General features: G+C 43.7%; 1 protein-coding gene across 1 annotated transcript in view; it reads left to right on the top strand.

Annotated features, from left to right (window-relative positions):
- Positions 1-18593, top strand: part of LOC141108669 (torsin-1A-like) — a 132579-nt gene that overhangs the window by 21360 nt on the left and 92626 nt on the right. Inside the window, exon 2 of the mRNA XM_073600498.1 lies at positions 16084-16349. Within this exon, the coding sequence (XP_073456599.1) occupies positions 16084-16349 (266 nt within the window). The remainder of the gene's footprint in view (positions 1-16083; positions 16350-18593) is intronic.

Here is an 18593-nt window from a genome sequence, read left to right as displayed (position 1 = left end):
TCGTGCGAATTTTGGGTCCGTTTGCAGGTTCTGGTGCAAACTGAACCGGGGGGTGTTCGGCTCATCCCTAGTTGCTATGCTCTCTCTCTCACCAAGAAGGGCAGAGGATGGCAAGGGGTTTTGTGGGTATATGGGTGGAGAGAGAGACATGTGGAAAGGACAACAGTGAATTCTTGCTAAGGGAGAAAGACTGTAAGTGCTGCAGTTTCACCTCACTGAGAGAGACTGTTAATGATTTAATGTTCCTGTTTGGAAAATACTTTATGTTGGATGGTTCACTGAATTATATTTCTTCAATACATGGACTTTCAAATACAATGCTGTGTGGATTACTGTCTATGTGAAGATATATTTCTCAATTGGGATTTCACTTGTTATTCACAAGCCCCAATTGAGTGGAGGCACTGTGCTTGTTAAAGATCCTGTCCTGATCACACAGATTATGAAGACTCTGCTCCTATATACTATACAGGTGGCGCCATCATACCTCAGTAGCCGCAGAGAGAGAAAAATAGTGCTACATTTGGAGGCACTGCTGAGATAAATATCTTGGATCAGGACATAAAGAAACAACCATATCACTGTTATCAACAGAAGCTGTGAGGCAGTGGGCCCTGGAAGAGGGACTTCCACCTAAAAGGACATTTGCTATTTCATGTGTATCTATCACTGTGAGCATTATTGATAGAGGGAGTTGGAGAGGAAATAACCAGGACTTCTCCAATTAAGTCCTACCTCACCAGAAAAGACAGTTGTGGACTATCGCGGTACCTCATGAAAGCATGCAAAATAAGTAAAATTTAAATTTATTCAAAAATAGACATATTAAAAAATCTATATATATATATATATAATATAAATTAACAGCAATATAGTTAAGACATGTTACAATACAATGTTAATTGAAATAACAATTTAAAGCGCCCGCATAGGTGAATGAAGGCAGGTTTTGAATACTTAGGGACGTGAACCTCAATAGTTTCACGGTCAAGCCGCTTCCTCAGGAGGCGTCCCAGTAAATTCTCTACAAAGTGAAACAGTCAAAATTACAAATACATAGTAATAAAAGATAATATAGAGTAAATTCCATGACATTGGAGTAGTTAATCAAATTTTGAGAGTACACTCACCAACCACTGCCCCTTCGGGCTTGGACGGCACTTGTGAGACGCCCACAGCAGGCGTTCCCCCAGGGACGATCAAGGGGGTTTTTTTTGGCAAAATGAGCTATTATGTAAAAACATAGGATATATAATGAGTGTTGGTGTGGGGTATCAACTGATGGTAAAGTAATAGCCACCTCAGTGAGTAGGATGGGAAGGCAGTGAGGGAAAGGAAAGAGGGAGGGGGGGGGGGAGAGGGAGGGGGGAGGGAGGAAGGGGGGAAGAAAGAGGGGGAGAGGAGCGGGGAGAAAGAAAAGATGAGATGGGGGAGAGCAAGGAGTGGGAAGGGGGGGGAAGAAGGGGGGGAAAGGAGGAACCAGGGAATGCTAAAAAGGCGGGGAGAGACAGGGAGAGGGGCAGAAGGTGGGGGGAGAGGAGGGGAGGGGGGGGGGAAGGGAAAAGAAGGGGGAAGGGAGGGGGGAAAAAGAAAAAAGGGGGAGGGGGGCAGGTAAGGAAAGAGGGGGGAAGGGGGAGGGGGGTTTTTGGGGACAAGGGATGGGGAAAGGGAAGGGGGGGAGAGAGGGAAGGGGGAAAAGGAAGGGAGGGGAGAAAGAGGGGGAGGGGAAAGAGAAAGAGGGGATGGTGACCGGAAGGATAAGGGAGCAGAATAGAGATAGCCCTCCACACTGGTGAAGTTGGTAATCATTAATGTAGAAATGAAGCATAACCCACCAGCACTTGAATGAAAGATAAGAGTCAGTTGTTACTGGCACCCAGGGATGAGAGTTAATTCCCAGCGACCGTTTTGGGGAGGTACTTCGGCATACATAGGCAGGAGGGGAAGAAAAATTGTTAATGACAATATCAATAAAAATAAAGGCTATGTGGGAAACCAAAAGAGAGCGAAGGCAAGGCTGGGTTACCTAGGATACCACTGGTCCGCTAAAGAAAATGTTTATACGTATGTGCTTCATTGAGGCCCGGGGGGATGAGAGTGTTCAAGCGCTCAATCCAGAACGATTCCCGTCTGAGGATTTGGCGATACCAGTTGCCTCCTCTGGGATCCTCTGGAATAACATCCAGTACAAAAAATTTTACATAATCAGGGTGGATTCCAATGATTATCTTTGTAGAGAATTTACTGGGACGCCTCCTGAGGAAGCGGCTTGACCGCGAAACTATCGAGGTTCACGTCCCTAAGTATTCAAAACCTGCCTTTATTCACCTATGCGGGCGCTTTAAATTGTTATTTCAATTAACATTGTATTGTAACATGTCTTAACTATATTGCTGTTAATCTATATTGTATATATATAGATTTTTTAATATATCTATTTTTTAATAAATTGAAATTTTACTTATTTTGCATGCTTTCATGAGGTGCCGCGATAGTCCACAACTGTCTTTTCTGGTGAGGTAGGACTTAATTGGAGAAGTCCTGGTTATTTCCTCTCCAATTCCCTCTATCAATAATTCTTAAAGGATGATGGTACCCACAAACTATACACCTCTCTTTTTTAACTTTGTGGCATTTACCTTATAATATCACTGTGAGCACCCATAGACTGTAGGAGGCGCTACAAGCAGTCTGCCTCTCTTGTGGATAAAAGAGAGGAGGATGAGAGTTATGAACTGTATACCCATTATCTCTGTCTCAGTGAGGTGGATTTAAATCCAGTTAAAAGGCCCTTTTGCATATATCCAAAGGGGGCTGAAGTAATTGGTTGTGCTGTAGTATTTCTAGTAATCTCACCTCCAGTAAGGTGGAAGTTACCAGCCCTGCCTGTAAAGTGTGAACCACTGAATACAACTGCATCATCAGGAAAACTCTCTTGACTGCTACAGTCGCTAAGCAGGAAACAAATATTGAGCATTTGCTGCTAAAAGTCACTGAAGTAATTGTTCAGAATTTACATGCTGATTCTTATCGCAAATTAAAGGTGCTCCCTGTCCCAGCTGGTGAAGAAAGGTTTGAGGTGTGGAAACATTTTGCACAACAAGTGATAGAGGAATGGACCTGCTCAGAGGAAAAGAAAAAACAGCGCATCATGGAAAGTTTACCACCAGCATTCATTATCATTAGAGCTTACAAGGACACTCATGTGCGTACCAGTGCTCAAGAATATATTGATGTTTTGACAGATACTTATGGACTGCACCGTGACCCTGATCAGATGCTGATTTTAAACAGACAAAGCATAAAGAGGAAGAGGATGTTTCGGTATTTGCGAGGAGGCTAGAAGTGCTTCTAGGGAGATTGCTCACTGAAAAGGTAATCTCTCCTACGGATGTTGACAAATTAAGGACTGCTCAAATAATAAAGGGGCTACTGCCACATCAACCAGTGTCACCGGTCCTAAGAATTGTTTTGAGAGAGAGAAACTTTACTTTCACTGAAACTATGACTGAAGTAAAGAAACAGGAATCTGATATCCGTTTCAGTACCCTTTCTAAGAGCAAAGTTAAACAGAGTTCTTTGGATGAGCACAAAAATGAGACTGTTGCTAAAAACAATGAAGTGGGTAGACACTCACAGCCTAGAGCTCAATCTGCTGATAAAACCTCCAGCGATAAGCCCCTCTTCCACATTAAATGTTTCTGCTGTGGACAAGCAGGCCACACGGTTCGTCAGTGTCCGCTGCTGGCTGATAGTTCTGAAATTCACAGTAAAGCTGGACATGTGTACAAAAGAAAACAGGGAAAATCTAGAAAACAAATGTTTACCAAACTACCTGGGATAGGCCGCAGATGTACTTTCAATTTGTTTGTTAATGATATACCCACTACTGCTCTGTTTGATACTGGTTCTCAGCTGACTATCATATACAGGCCCTTCTATCAGCAACACTTAAACCACCTCCCTTTGCAACCTATGGACACTATGCCTGTTTATGGTGTGGGAGAAAATCCTGTATTTATGGATGGTTGTCTAGAAGTTGAGCTTCGCATTCCTGGTGTGATAGCTGATGAGGATCCCCCACTTAAAATCATGTGAGCCCTCCATCTGGGGGTAACGAGTATGCTCCTATGATTGTGGGTTCCAATGTGGAAGCCATTGAGGCTGCCTTCATACGGTTTCTTCAGCCCCAACAGGGAACTCCTCTACCTTCACTCCCTGTTGCTCCAGAGCTTCAAAATATCTGACAAACCTTTGCTCCTGATCTTCCTGAAGGGTGTGTGGGAAATCCATGGCATCCCATAGAGCTTCCAGCCGGGGGAGTGAGAGCACTGCAGCTTTATGTGGAAATTTCACCAAGTGCAACCGGTAGCTTTTTCCTGCTGGAAACTGATACAAAAGAGGCTGCAAAGAATGGCTGGGAAAAAGGAACGACTATTGTTTAAAATGTCCAAGAATAGATGTTGTTACTGTTCGGAACATTACCACATACCCAGTTATAATACCAGCCTGGAAAGAGGTAGCCTATTGTTAACCAGTGGAAACCATTAGCTCCTACCCTGCCAAGGTCGAGGAAGAAGAAACTAAATTAGACTTTCACCTGTATGATGCTGATAGTCCTGCACAGCACAAACAAGCGCTAGGAGAGCACCTAATGGAATACAAAGATGGTTTCTCAACTGATGACATGGATGTTGGGTGTGCTAAAAGTATTCAGCACAGAATTTGCCTAACAGATAGCACCCCATTTAAAGACCCAGGTGCATACCTCTTAAAGATCTGGATGATGTTCGAGAGTGCTTGCACAAAATGAAAGATCAAAACATCATTGTTGAGTCTAAAAGCCCGTATGCATCCCCAAAACTGGTGATCAGAAAGAAAAATGGTGGAGTACAAATATGTATTGATTATAGAACTCTAAATCGGCGAACGGTCCCAGATCAATACACGCTACCTCGCATTGAGAAAACTCTTGATGCCCTGCAAGGTAGCAAATGGTTCACAGTAATGGATTTAAGATCCGGTTATTACCAAGTACTGATGAGTGAGGAAGATCAAGAAAAGACAGCTTTTATCTGCCCCCTGGGGTTTCTCCAGTTTACTTGCATGCCTCAGGGCATTAGTGGTGCACCTGCAACCTTCCAGCGTCTAATGGATTGAATCTGGGAGACCTTTGTCCCGCTCAATGTATTGTCTACCTAGATGACATAATTGTTTTTGGCTCCACTCTGGAGGAGCATGACCAGAGACTGTGTAAAGTGCTAGATCATCTGAGGAAAGAAGGTCTGAAACTCTCCTTGGACAAATGTAAGTTTGCTCGCTCTTCAGTAAACTTTGTGGGTCACATAGTATCTGCAGAAGGGGTAGCAACTGATCCTGCTAAAGTGGAGGCTGTGGTAACCTGGCCCTGTCCCAGAAATCTGAAAGAACTGAGTTCCTTCTTGGGGTTTTGTGGCTATTATCGCCGCTTCATTAGAGGCTATTCCAAGACTGCTCGGTCTCTTAATGACTTGCTCAAAGAAACCCCCGGCATTGAAACAACCAGCAAAACTCCTTTCAGTGAGAGGTGGATTTCTGTTTGTGAGGATGCTTTTCTACAGCTTAAGAAAAGTCTTACAGAAGTCCCAGTGTTGGCTTATGCAGACCCACAAAAGCCATACATTTTGCATGTAGATGCCAGCTATGATGGATTAGGAGGAGTCCTACATCAGGAGTACCCAGGGGGACTAAGGCCTGTTGCTTATATTATTCGCAGTCTAAGCTCAGCAGAAAGGAATTATCCTGTTCACAAACTAGAATTTCTTGCCCTGAAGTGGGCTATTGTTGAAAAGCTGCATGATTACTTGTATGGGGCTCAGTTTGAGGTAAGAACTGACAACAACCCCCTCACTTATGTTTTGACTACAGCTAAGCTGGAGACCACTGGTCATAGGTGGCTTGCTGCTTTGTCTAATTACCAATTCACTCTCAAGTACAAGCCAGGGCCCAAAAATATTGGGACCAATGCTCTCTTTAGGCGTCCTGGGTTGCCAGTGAATTTAGAAGAAAGTTAATGGGAGGAAGTACCTGGGCCTGTTGTGGCTGCCTACTGTGCTACAGTGGCTTTACAAAGAGACAATATTGTTTTCTCTAAATTACGAGTTATTGACTCCTTGGGAGATGGTGAAGTGTGTATCCCAAACATGTATTGTTGCCCCACCACCAGAAAACATCCAGCTGCAAGAGAAAGATATGATCCGTCTACAAAAGAGATCCAGTAATCAGACATGTTAGAGAGTCTGTTTTCCGCAAAGATCCTAATTACATGAGAAAAACCCTACCTGAGCATTCTTAAAGAATGGGATAAACTCAAAATAATTGATGGACTTTTATACAGGGTACATTTGTTCCTTGCTCATCCTGGAAGGAGACAGCTAGTGCTCCCTCAAGTCTACAGAAAATCTGTTTTGAGAAGTTTGCATGACCAACATGGACATCTAAGAGTTGAAAAAACCTACGGACTAATCCAAGACCGTTTCATTTGGCCACGAATAAGGGAATCTGTTGTGGACTATTGCTGCCGTTGTGTGAGATGTCTACAAAGGAAAACTTTGCCTACTCGAGCTGCTCCTATGGAACACTTGAAAAGTTCTGGTCCAATGAATTTAGTGTGCATGGACTTTTTGTGTATTGACAATGACAGCAGTGGTGTGGGAAATGTTTTGATTGTGACTGATCACTATACTTGCTCAAGCCTATCCCACCAAAGATCAGAAAGCAGTAACTGTAGCTAATGTGTTATGGGAGAAGTTTTTTTTGTTCATTATGGATTGCCAAATTGACTTCACTCTGACCAGGGGCGGGACTTTGAAAGTCATCTAATTAAAGAGCTGTTAACATTGCTTAACATCGACAAGAGTCGAGGGTGATGCTCTCCCTGAACGTTTCAATCGCACCTTGTTGAACATGTTGGGTACCCTCCCTAATGGTGCTAAGCCAGTGGTTCTAAACCTGTGGGTCAGGACCCCCTCGGGGGTCAAATGATGATTTCCCAGGGGTCACCAAATCCTTGGCTGTTCCTGAAGCCTACACCGCTCTCCTAGCTTTTTTGCGGCCACCCAACAAGGCTGTCCCTAGAGCCCGCGGCCGCCCACTCAGCCTCTTCGCAGCCCTCCATTCAGTTCATGGCATGGCTGGGGGCAGAGACTAGAGGTCAGCTGACGGGTGAGGAATGTGAAGTGGGAGGGGCTGAAGGAGACCCTATTTCCTGATTTCGGAATAGGTGTCACTGCTACGAGACACCACAAAGTCGGAGACACAGTGAAGCCGGAAACACAGTGAGTAACACTACCTGTGATTATAGTTGCCATTAAAAGTCCCCACTACAGTCCTTAGATCAGCAGATGATCTTGATCAAGAGCACCTAAGTTGGCTGATCAGAACTCCCACCAGCACTGCCACTCATCCCATTAACCCCACCCCCCAACCAAGGAGTAAGAGAAGGAATAAAAATAGAGAATACATGGAAGGGAGAGAAAAGAGGGGAAAAAGGGAGAGAAAGAATAAGAGAAAGAACAAGGCGGCTAGAAAGAGGGATGGGGAAAAAAACAAGAAATTAGGATAGAGAGAGATAAAAGGGAAAGAAAGGAGAACAAAGAGAAAGAGTGGTACATCCTAAAATGTACCATAAGGGGTTTTAACACTGTACAAGTGGAAGGGACTCAGGGAGTGCTAAATGTCCATGGGTTAGGGGCACAAATTACTTGTCTTGGCTTAGGTGCTGATAACCTACACTATGAAAATTATTTTACGATTAGGGGTCTCCACAACTTGGGAAATTTTATCAAGGGGTCACAGCACTAGAGGGGTTGAGAACCACTGTGCTAAGCAAACCTGGAGCCGACATGTTGGAGCTATGGTACATGCCTACAATTGTACCAGACATGAATCAGCTGGTTTCTCTCCTTATTTTCTCATGTTTGAGAGAGAAGCCCATCTCTGGCATAGGAATCACTTGCTTCCAGTACCACAAGTTGCTACTGCTGATGAGGAGCCACAATCTGATATTGTTACAGATTCTAATGATGTGCCTTGCGCAAACCGTGGAGACCAGAGTGATGACACTGACTGGTTTACACCTCCACCAGAGTCTCCTGTACAGGTTCTTTCACGTGTTACTGATGGGGGCCTTCCTCAGAGGGGAGGTCTGAACCCAGCTACTCCTGTTTTTGAGCCAACAGCCCAAAACTTTGTGCCTACAGTTCCCAGCATGGTTGGAGCACCAAGTTTTCCCACTAATGCTGTCCCAGAGTTATCTGGACTAATGCCTGAGGGCTTGAGGAGAGGAGATCCTGTTTGACTACCTCCACCAATGTTTACTTATGACACCTTGGGAAGACCCTGCTATGCTGTACAGAACTATGTACAACCTCATGTTCTGATGGAAATTATTGCAGCTCATTCTAGACTGGTTAGCATGATGCCTGTTTGTTACTAACCATATTTCATTTGCAGCTAATCTCTGTAATAGATTGCTTCTGGAGAAGTGGTCTGCAGAAGGCGACAACCATGTTAACTTTTGCTATGTTTTATGTGTATATCCTTGCCGGGTCGGAAGGATTTTCAGCAGGGGGAGAATGTAGTGATGTGATCATTTCTTTGCCCATTTACTAAGTGTATACTCTTGTTATGCAGTGTTTGTTTGCCCTTTTCCAATATGGTTGCTATGCTCTCTCTCACACCAAGGATGAGGTCATCGAAAAGAGCAGAGGATGGGAAGGGGTTTTGTGGGTAAGTGGGTGGAGAGAGAGAGACGTGTGCAGAGGAAAACAGTGAATTCTTGCTAAGGGAGAAAGACTGTAAGTGCTGCAGTTTCACCTCACTGAGAGATACATAGAGCCTGTTAATGATTTCATGTTCCCGTTTGGAAAATACTTTATGTTGGATGGTTCACTGAATGTTAATTCCTCAATACATGGACTTTCAAAAACAATGCTGTGTGGATTACTGTCTATGTGAAGATATATTTCTCAATTGGGATTTACTTGTTATTCACAAGCCCCAATTGAGTGGAGGCACTGTGCTTGTTAAAGATCCTGTCCTGATCACACAGATTATGAAGACTCTGCTCCTATATACTATACAGGTGGCGGCATCATACCTCGGTAGCCGCAGAGAGAGAGAAAAATAGTCCTACACATGCTTAGCCAGTCCATCACCTTTACCCTCAGCTTCTTTAGCAAGGCAGGGGTCGTCTTGGAGGTGTGTTTGGGGTTGTTGTCATGTTGGAATACTGCCCTGCGGCCCAGTCTCTGAAGGGAGGGGATCATGTTCTGCTTCAGTATGTCACAGTGCATATTGCATTCATCGTTCCCTCAATGAACTGTAGCTCCCCAGTGCCGGCAGCACTCATGCAGCCCCAGATCATGACACTGCCACCACCATGCTTGGCTTTAGGCAAGACACACATGTCGTACTCCTCACCTGGTTGTCGCCACACATGCTTGACACCATCTGAACCAAATAAGTTTATCTTGGTCTTGTTAGACCACAGGACATGGTTCCAGTAATCCATGTCCTTAGCCCGCTTGTCTTCAGCAAACTGCAGGCTTTCTTGTGCATCATCTTTAGAAGAGGCTTCCTTCTGAGACGACAGCCATGTAGAACAATTTGATGCAGTATAGTCTGAGCACTGACAGGCTGACCCCCCCCAACCCTTAAACCTCTGCAGCAATGCTAGCAGCACTCATACATCTATTTCCCAAAGACAACCTTTGGATATGATGCTGAGCACATTCACTCAACTTCTTTGGTCGACCATGGCGAGGCCTGTTCTGAGTGGAGCCTGTCCTGTTAAACCGCTGTATGGTCTTGGCCACCGTGCTGCAGCTCAGTTTCAGAGTCTTGGCAATCTTCTTATATCCTAGGCCATCTTTATGTAGAGCAACAATTCTTTTTTCAGATCTTTGCCATGAGGTGCCATGTTGAACTTTCATTGACCAGTATGAGAGAGTGAGAGCTTATGCCCCATACACATGATCAGAAATTCTGCCAGCAAAAGTGGGATGTGAGCTTTTGGTCAGAAATTCCGACCGTGTGTATGCTCCATCGGAATTTTGCTGGCAGAATTCCAGCCAGCAAAAGATTGAGAGCAGGTTCTCTATTTTTAGGTCAAAAAAGTTCCTATCCGAAAATGCATTTGTCTGTATGCAATTCGGACGCGCAAAAAATCACGCATACTCGGAAACAATTCGACGCATGCTTGGAAGCATTGAACTTCATTTTCGCGGCTCGTCGTAGTGTTGTACATCACCGCGTTCTTGGCGGTAGAAAAGTTCAGAGAACTTTTGTGTGACCGTGTGTATGCAAGGCAAGCTTGAGCGGAATTCCGTTGGAAAAACCATTTTTTTCTGCCGGAGTTTCTGATCGTGTGTACAGGGCATTGGGGGTGTACTCACTTTTGTTGCCAGCAGTTTAGACATTACTGGCTGTGTGTTGACTTATTTTGAGGGAACAGCAAATTTACACTGTTATACAAGCTGTATAATTATAGCAAAGTGTCATTTCTTCTTCATTTGTCACATGAAAAGATATGATAAAATATTTACAAAAATGTGAGGGGTGTACTCACTTTTGTGAGATACTGTATTTCGTTCACAGTACACTGTGTAAGTCTGCTAGCAACTTGGAAGGATGCAGGACAGGGCTCAGTGCTGCAGCTTGTTGTGCCGCCACATCTCCATGCAGCTAGTGGTGATGATGCAGGATAATGCAGCTCTACCCCTTCCTCCTCCTCCTCCTCCATGCCCTCCGCAAGTACCTCCTAAGCGTTCAAGGGGCTATTCAATGAGTCAGGCTAAAAGGTGCCATGCAGTGCCTCAGCTGGTGTGTCTAGGGCAGGGGTCTTCAAACTATGGCCCTCCAGTTGTTCAGGAACTACAATTCCCATCATGCCTAGTCATGCCTGTGAATGTCAGAGTTTTACAATGCCTCATGGGATGTGTATTTCTGCAACAGCTGGAGGGCCGTAGTTTGAGGATCCCTGGTCTAGGGGAAAGGAACCACACACCTGAGCAGAGATTGTTGCAGCTCTGTAGGGGCAGACCCAGAGGTGGTTCACGCCACGCCAGCTGGAGCCAGAAATGGTGGTGTGCAATAATGGCCCAAACCTCCTGTTTGCCCTTAAAGGGGGAAAGTTGACACATGTGCCATGCCTGGGACATGTCCTCAGGTGGTGCAGCATTTCTTAAATAGGCACCCAGGGTTGGAAGATTTGCTAAAGCAGGCCAGAGGAGTCTGTAGCCATTTCAGGTGATCATACACAGCCAGTGCTTGGTTGAAATTCAAAAAAATTCAGAAAAAAAAAATTATATATATATTACATTTTTTCTATTCTGTTCTATTGTTTTTTCTATTCTAGTCGTTTCCATTAGAATTTGATTTCATTCTATTTCTATATAACCATTTTCAGAAATTCGAATTTTGTATAGAATGAATTTGCATTCAAATAGAAAAGATTAGAATTAAATAGAAAAGAATAGCATAGAAAAACCATAGACCAGCATAGAAAAAAATTATATTAATATATATATATATATATATATATATATATATATATATATATATATATATATATATATATATATATATATATATAAATAAAACCATCTTCCGGAATTGGAATTTGGTACAGAATGAATTCGAATTTGAATAGAAAAGATTAGAATAGAATATATTATATTTTTTTTTCTATTCTATTCTAATCTTTTCTATTGGAATTCGATTTCATTCTATATAAAATTCGAATTTCGCAAAATGGATATATATAGTTTACTTTTTCAAATTCTGTCAAATTTTTTCGAATGCGGTCAAATTTTTTCGATTTCGAATACGAAACTAAACGAATACCGAAAATGAATGTAACAAATGCAACTAATTTAACTAAACGAATTTAGTTAAATAACGAATCGAAACTAAACAAATTTTTTCATCCTGCACATGTCTACTCAACTTCGACAATTCTGCACGTGCAGCAGAGGGCCGTCAATGATTACCTGTGTGAGTATGGAACAACGACAGGCTCAGGTCGACTCAGCTTTTTTTCCCCACGCCAATGGCTGCTCATAAAGGATACATGCATTGTACTGTCACCATTTGAGGAGGCCACAAGGATGGTGAGCCATGACAGTGCATGCATCAGTGACACAATCCCTGTTGTGTTTCTGCTGGAGCAGACTCTGCGTGGCATTATGGACAGGGAACTCGAGGCAGAGCAGCGGGAGGACCTTCTCTCAAGGCCCACTTTATGCAGACACCATTCTTCCCACAGAACATACAAGAGGAGAGGGAGGAGGAGGATTCTGGCAGTTTTGGAGGCATTGAAGCAGAGGAAGACATACGTCAAACATTAAGAGATGGTTTTCCATCCCTAGAACCCCTGGGAGAAGTATATGGCTGGGAGGCGGCAGTTCCAGATACTGTAATCCTTAGTGACCTTGAGAAGTAGAAGAAGGATCACTATTGGTTGGCAACCCTCCTTGATCACCATTACAAGGGGAAAGTCTCAGAACTGACCCCGTCCCCACAGAGAGTGCAGAAGGATAATCTTAAAAAGGAGTTTATCCAATGCTTTTCCTGACTCTGGTAGGTTACATTGTAGTGGAAAACATAGTTTTGAGGCTTCTGTTGATCAAGAGAGGAGCAGTGGAGAAGGCAACCGCCTAAGTCATGCATTTCACTATTTTAGTCCTCGCTGCCCAGGGCTGTCAATTTCCACATCCCATCGGCAGCATCTGCATCATATGGTGGATGATTATCTAGGGAAGAAAACAGAGATGGAGAGCTTTCCAGTTGCGATCCAGTGGCTTACTGGGTCATGAGAATATTAGAAAATAAGTAATTTAGGAAAGGTGGTGGCACAGGGCGGCACAGTGGTATAGTGGTTAGCACTCTCACCTAGCAGTAAAATGGTCGCTGGTTCGAATCTTAACCAGGACACTACCTGCCTGGAGTTTGCATGTTCCCCCTGTGCCTGCATGGATTTCCTCTGGGTACTCCGGTTTCCTCCCACACTCCAAAGACATGCTGATAGTTTATTTGGCTTCTGTCCAAAATTGGCCTTGGTATATGGGTGTGAGTTGGGGACCTTGAATTGTGGGCTCCTTGAGGGTAGGGACCGATGTGAGTGTGTGATGTATGTGTGGAGTGCTGTGTAAATTGACGGTGCTATATGGGTACCTCAAATAAATAATAATAGATGAGCTTGTTAACCACTTCAATACCAGGCACTTAGACACCTTCCCGCCCAGGCCAATTTTCAGCTTTCAGTGCTGTCGCAATTTGAATGACAATTGCGCGGTCATGCTACACTGTACCCAAACAAATTTTTTATCATTTTGTTCCCACAAATAGAGCTTTCTTTTGGTGGTATTTGATCACCCCTGCGGTTTTTCTTTGTTAAAATTTTTTGTAAATAAGTATGTTTTCTTCTTCAATGACGGGCAGTGATATGGCTGCACTGACGGCACCGATGAGGTGGCACCAATGAGGTGGCACTGATGAGGTGGCACTCACGGGCACTAATGATGGGCACTGATAGGCGGCACTGATGGGCACTGATAGGTGGCACTGGTATGCGGCACTGATGGGCACTCAGAGATGGCACCGATGAGCACTCATAGGTGGCACTGATGGGCACTTCTAGGTGGCATTGATTGGTATTTATGGGTGGCACTGATGGGCACTGACAGGTGGCACCGATGGGCACCGATTGGTGGCACTGATTACACTGATTGGTGGCATTGCTGGGCAGAACTGAAATATAATGGTGCCAATCAGTGCCCATTTGTAGGCACAGATTGGGCACATTGGGCACATGTGGATGGCCATGGGGTACATACCTGGCCACCCACATGTTGCCCCCTTCCCTGGTGGTCCTAGTGGCGTCCCTGGTGGTCCAGTGTGGTCATCTGAGGGGGGGACGTGAGTGAGGAAAAGCCGATCAACGGCCCTTCCTATTGACATCCTGATCAGCCGTGATTGGACACGGCTGATCATGTGGTAAAGAGCCTCCACTGGAGGCTCTTTACCAAGATCGATGGAGCGGTGTGTCAGGATGACACACCACTCCACCGATCGCCGTGATGTGTGCCCCCCCAGGCGCGCGGCGGCATGTTATTCTGCTGGATGTCATATAACGCCCAGTCAGGATAACGGAACCACCGCCCGGCCGTCAATCTGCTATAGGCCGGGCAGGAAGTGGTTAATGAGTCACAATGTTCGGGGATAGGGACAACTGTAGACACGCACCTTCACTCAGGTTGAACTGGATGGACTGGTGTCTTTATTCAACCTTACCAACTATGTAACTATGTAACTATGTGGTTTGGCTCAGCTCTACCATGTTACACATACTCAAATGCTTCTTCAGGAGCCTGGGGCATATTCTATGAATAGAGAATCACAAATAAGTTTCTAACATGTAATACACGATATTGTTAATACAATGATACTTTAATGGTATACATTTTCTGCTCAGCTTCCCTGGACCACATTGTACCAAATACCACAGGTCCAAGCTCACAGGAGGACTTTGGGACTATGTGAACAGGCATAACATTGGACTAATATTATCTATAACAGATAGTATATATGTAATTTGACAACTTGTATATATACGTGAGAAAGATAACTTACATTATTGTAGTCAAAAAGTAAACAGGGGACAAAGTCCACGGCGCAGCCAGAGATGCAGGGATATCTCATCGGATGAATTCCCAGCTGGTCTGAATATGTGAAGATCATGAGACTAGACCACTGGCCAGAACTTGCCCAGTATGCAATTGAACTGCTGGGCTGCTCTGCATCCAGCGTGCTTTCCAAACCGACATTCAGCGCTGTTGTAGGTTTTGTTACTGATAATAAAACATGTCTGTCCACAGACTCTGTGGACTGTCTGACATATATCAAAATGAATCAGTCCTTGGATTACTAGCAGCTATGAAGCCCCTGATGCTGATGTCGCTGATTAAGTGTTTTTGGGATGTGGAATCTCTGCTGGACTTCTAGGCTGCCTAGCGTTGTGGGTGTTGATTTCATTTTGAAGAATTTTTTTAGTATAGGTTTCATGGGCATAATTAACACCCAAACACCAATTTTCTGCACCTGTTTGACAGGTGCATATAATTTCAGTTTTTGACAGCAAGGCAATTATTGTATTCATCAAGAGTACCTCTATAGGGTTACGGTGTGAAGGCATCTCTGACACCCAAAAACCAATTTTTCCCCACCTGTTTGACAGGTGCATATCATTAAAATAAATGACAGCAAGGCCAATTCTAGTACCTCTAGTCTAGAGGGTTATGGTGTCAAGGCGCCACTGACACCCAAAGACCAATTTCTCCACATCTGTTACTTTTATCCAAAGTCTGTGGAAGAGACACCAGAATTTATCCAAAAGATCTCTAATCTTTTCCCCTGTGCACTACTTTGTGGCCTTCTTATGCAGATTGGCTCCCCAAGCATTTTTTTTTTGGCTTTATAAATGCAATTTGCGCTGCAGCAGCTTCTATACTGTGCCACTTTAGACCCCCCCCCCCCCCCGGGACTATATTGAAAGGAATTTTTCATTTTTATTATTTCACTTTAAGCATCAGTAAATCATTGCTCATTTAAAAATGACGTTTTTTACAAACTATGTTTCATTGATACATGTCCCCCAGGGCAGTACACAGACCCCCATAACCATTGTATGCCAAATCACTTGCATATAAGCCTTCAAAATGGCCACTTTTTTTATTTATCCCGTTCAGGTCCCATAGACTTTAATGGGGTTTGTTATTTGGTTCCAAACTTTTGCGATGTTCAAAAATTCTGGTCAGAACCGAACAGAGGGTTGTTCGGCCCATCACTAATTGAGACGTAAGATGTCAAACACCTGCACAGCATCCTTGTTTACCCCTCCCCTGCCCCCCTGTGTCAGCACTGGGGTCAAATTAGCAAAGAGAGGATTAGAGGAACAAATGTGTGCCTGGACTGTTTTTTACAGATTATTATTTTTGCTTTATTAGCTTGGTGCTCCACTGTAACACTTCTTATTTTTATCAGCTTTCCAGGAAAACTTGGAAAATGCCCTGTTTGGGCAGCACTTGGCCCGTGACATCATCTTCCGAGCAATCACAGGGTTTATAAACACTGAAAACCCCAAAAAGCCCCTGGCTCTATCCCTGCATGGCTGGACCGGAATCGGCAAGACCTTCACCAGCAAACTCATCGCAGAGAACATTCACAAGAAGGGGGCAAAGAGCAAATATGTCCATCGTTTTATATCAACTAAGCATTTCCCACATGACAAATTAATTGATCTGTACAAGGTACTTTTACCTTTTGTAGAACTTACTCACAAAATGTCATAATTTGAAAAACTCTCCTCTGGCCTGGCCTTTAAAGGCAAAAACCTATAATAAGGCTTACCTGTATATATAGTGAATATCTCCTAAACTTGCACTGTTTAGGAGATATTCACTCAGCATGCAGCTGGTGACATCACCAGTACATATGCTCTGAAGATCCGGCATACTATGCCAGACCTTTAGAGCCCATGCTGCAGCCGAGGGCTCCCACGCACACGTGGGAGTGACTTCATCGCGGCCCTGGACATTCATGTAGCCGGAGTCCGCGAACCCAAAAGGAAGAAAGGGGGAAGATGGAAGGGCTTTTCGTTCTAAGGCATACTAGCACACGGAGACATTGGGGTTGATTTTCTAAAGGAAAATCCACTTTGCACTACAAGTGCATTGCAAGTGCTCTTGGAAATGCACTTGGAAGTGCAGTTGCTTTAGATCTGAGGGGAAGATCTGAAATGAGGGGAAGCTCTGCTGATTTTATCATCCAATCATGCACAAGCAAAATAGCTGTTTTTTATTTTGCTTGCATGTCTCCCTCAGATCTACGACTTTACCTCCAAGTGCATTTGCAGTGCAAAGTGGATTTGCCTTTAGTAAATAATCCCCATTGTCTTGCAAGGGAAGTTTTTTTTCCTTTTAAACTGCGCTTTACTACCACTTTCACCTCAAACAACAAACAAACACCTCAGAAACCCTAGTTAATTCTGAGAAATACAAAAATACTTTATTTTATATAACCAATCCTGTTGGAAGACTGTTCCTATCACAAGTATAGGACTGCCCCTGTGTCTATTGGGGTGATTTTACCATTCCACTGAATGTTCTGTACGAGTCATTTTAAATATTTACAGTGGGTATAGAAAAGAATCCCCTCCCCCTTTTAAATAATCACATTTTGTTGCTTTGCAGCCTGAAATGACAACAGACACAGTTTTTGTTTTATCAAGCTTTATCTACTCAGTGCAACATATAACATCCAAGTGAAAGATATGACACCAACCTGTCAGAAATAAATTTTAAAAAATTCAAAAACAGAATCACTGAGTTGGAAAAAGGATCACCCCCCTCCTAAAAATGACTCAATCAGGTGTAGCTAATCACCTTCTCAATGGATCACAAAACCATTTTAAACTGTGGTCAGCTGTGGTCATTTTGATTAGCTCAGCAGAAAAAGAGATTTCCTGGAGCATTTCAGTCCCTGGTCGTGCAATTGAAGCAAACAATCAACTAGGAGTAGCAAGGCACTGTCACAGGGATCTCCGGGATAAAGTTGTGGACAGGTACAAGTCAGGAGATGGATATAAAAAAAATTCAAAGGCTTTATCAATGCCTAGAAGCATAGTGATGTCTATTATTAAGAAGTGAAAGGTATTTGGTACAACAGAGACCCTGTCTGGATTAGGACATCGCTCCAAACTGGGTAAAAGAGCCAGGAGGAAACTGGTCAGAGAGGCTACCAAGAGGCCTACAGCAACTCTGAAGCAGTTGTAGGAGTTTATGACAAAGAGTGGTCATTGTGTGCATGTGACAACAATATTACAAATTCTCCACAAATGTGGTTTGTATGGGTGGGTTGCCATAAAAAAGCCACTCCTCAAGAAAGGCCACATGCAGTCACAACTGAGCTTTGCCAAAATGCACCTTGAAAATTCTGAGGCCACATGGAAGAGACTAAAATTTTAATTATTTTGCCTCAACACCAAACAATATGTCTGGCGAAAATCCAATACAGCTCACCATCCAAATAACACCATTCCTACAGAAAAGCATGGAGGTGGTAATATCCTGTTATGGGGATGTTTCTCTGCAGCAGGGACTGGAACACTTGTCATGACTGAGGGAAAAATGGATGGAGCAAAAATACCATCAAATTCTTGAGGAAGATCTGCTGTCCCCTGCCAGAAAGTTGTCAATGGGAAGGTTTATCTTCCAGCATGACAATGACCCAAAGCACACAGCAAAAGTGACCATGCAGTGGTTGAAGGAGAAAAAGGTGAATGTCCTTGCATGTCTAGTAGTCAGAGCCCAGACATAAACCCCAGTGAAAATCTGTGGAATAACTTGAAGACTGCAGTCCACAAACGGTCACCATGAAATTTAACTGAACTTGAGCAGTTCTGCAAAGAAGAGTGGTTGAATAATGCAAAGTCTAGATGTGCAAAATTAGTATAGATGTATCCCAACAGACTAAAGGGCTGTAATTAAAGCAAA

The sequence above is a fragment of the Aquarana catesbeiana genome, linkage group LG09 (genome assembly GCF_042186555.1).
Source record: "Aquarana catesbeiana isolate 2022-GZ linkage group LG09, ASM4218655v1, whole genome shotgun sequence".
In the NCBI taxonomy this organism is placed as follows: domain Eukaryota; kingdom Metazoa; phylum Chordata; class Amphibia; order Anura; family Ranidae; genus Aquarana; species Aquarana catesbeiana.
Note: the sequence above shows the minus strand (reverse complement) of the source record. Positions and strands in the feature narration are given on the sequence as shown.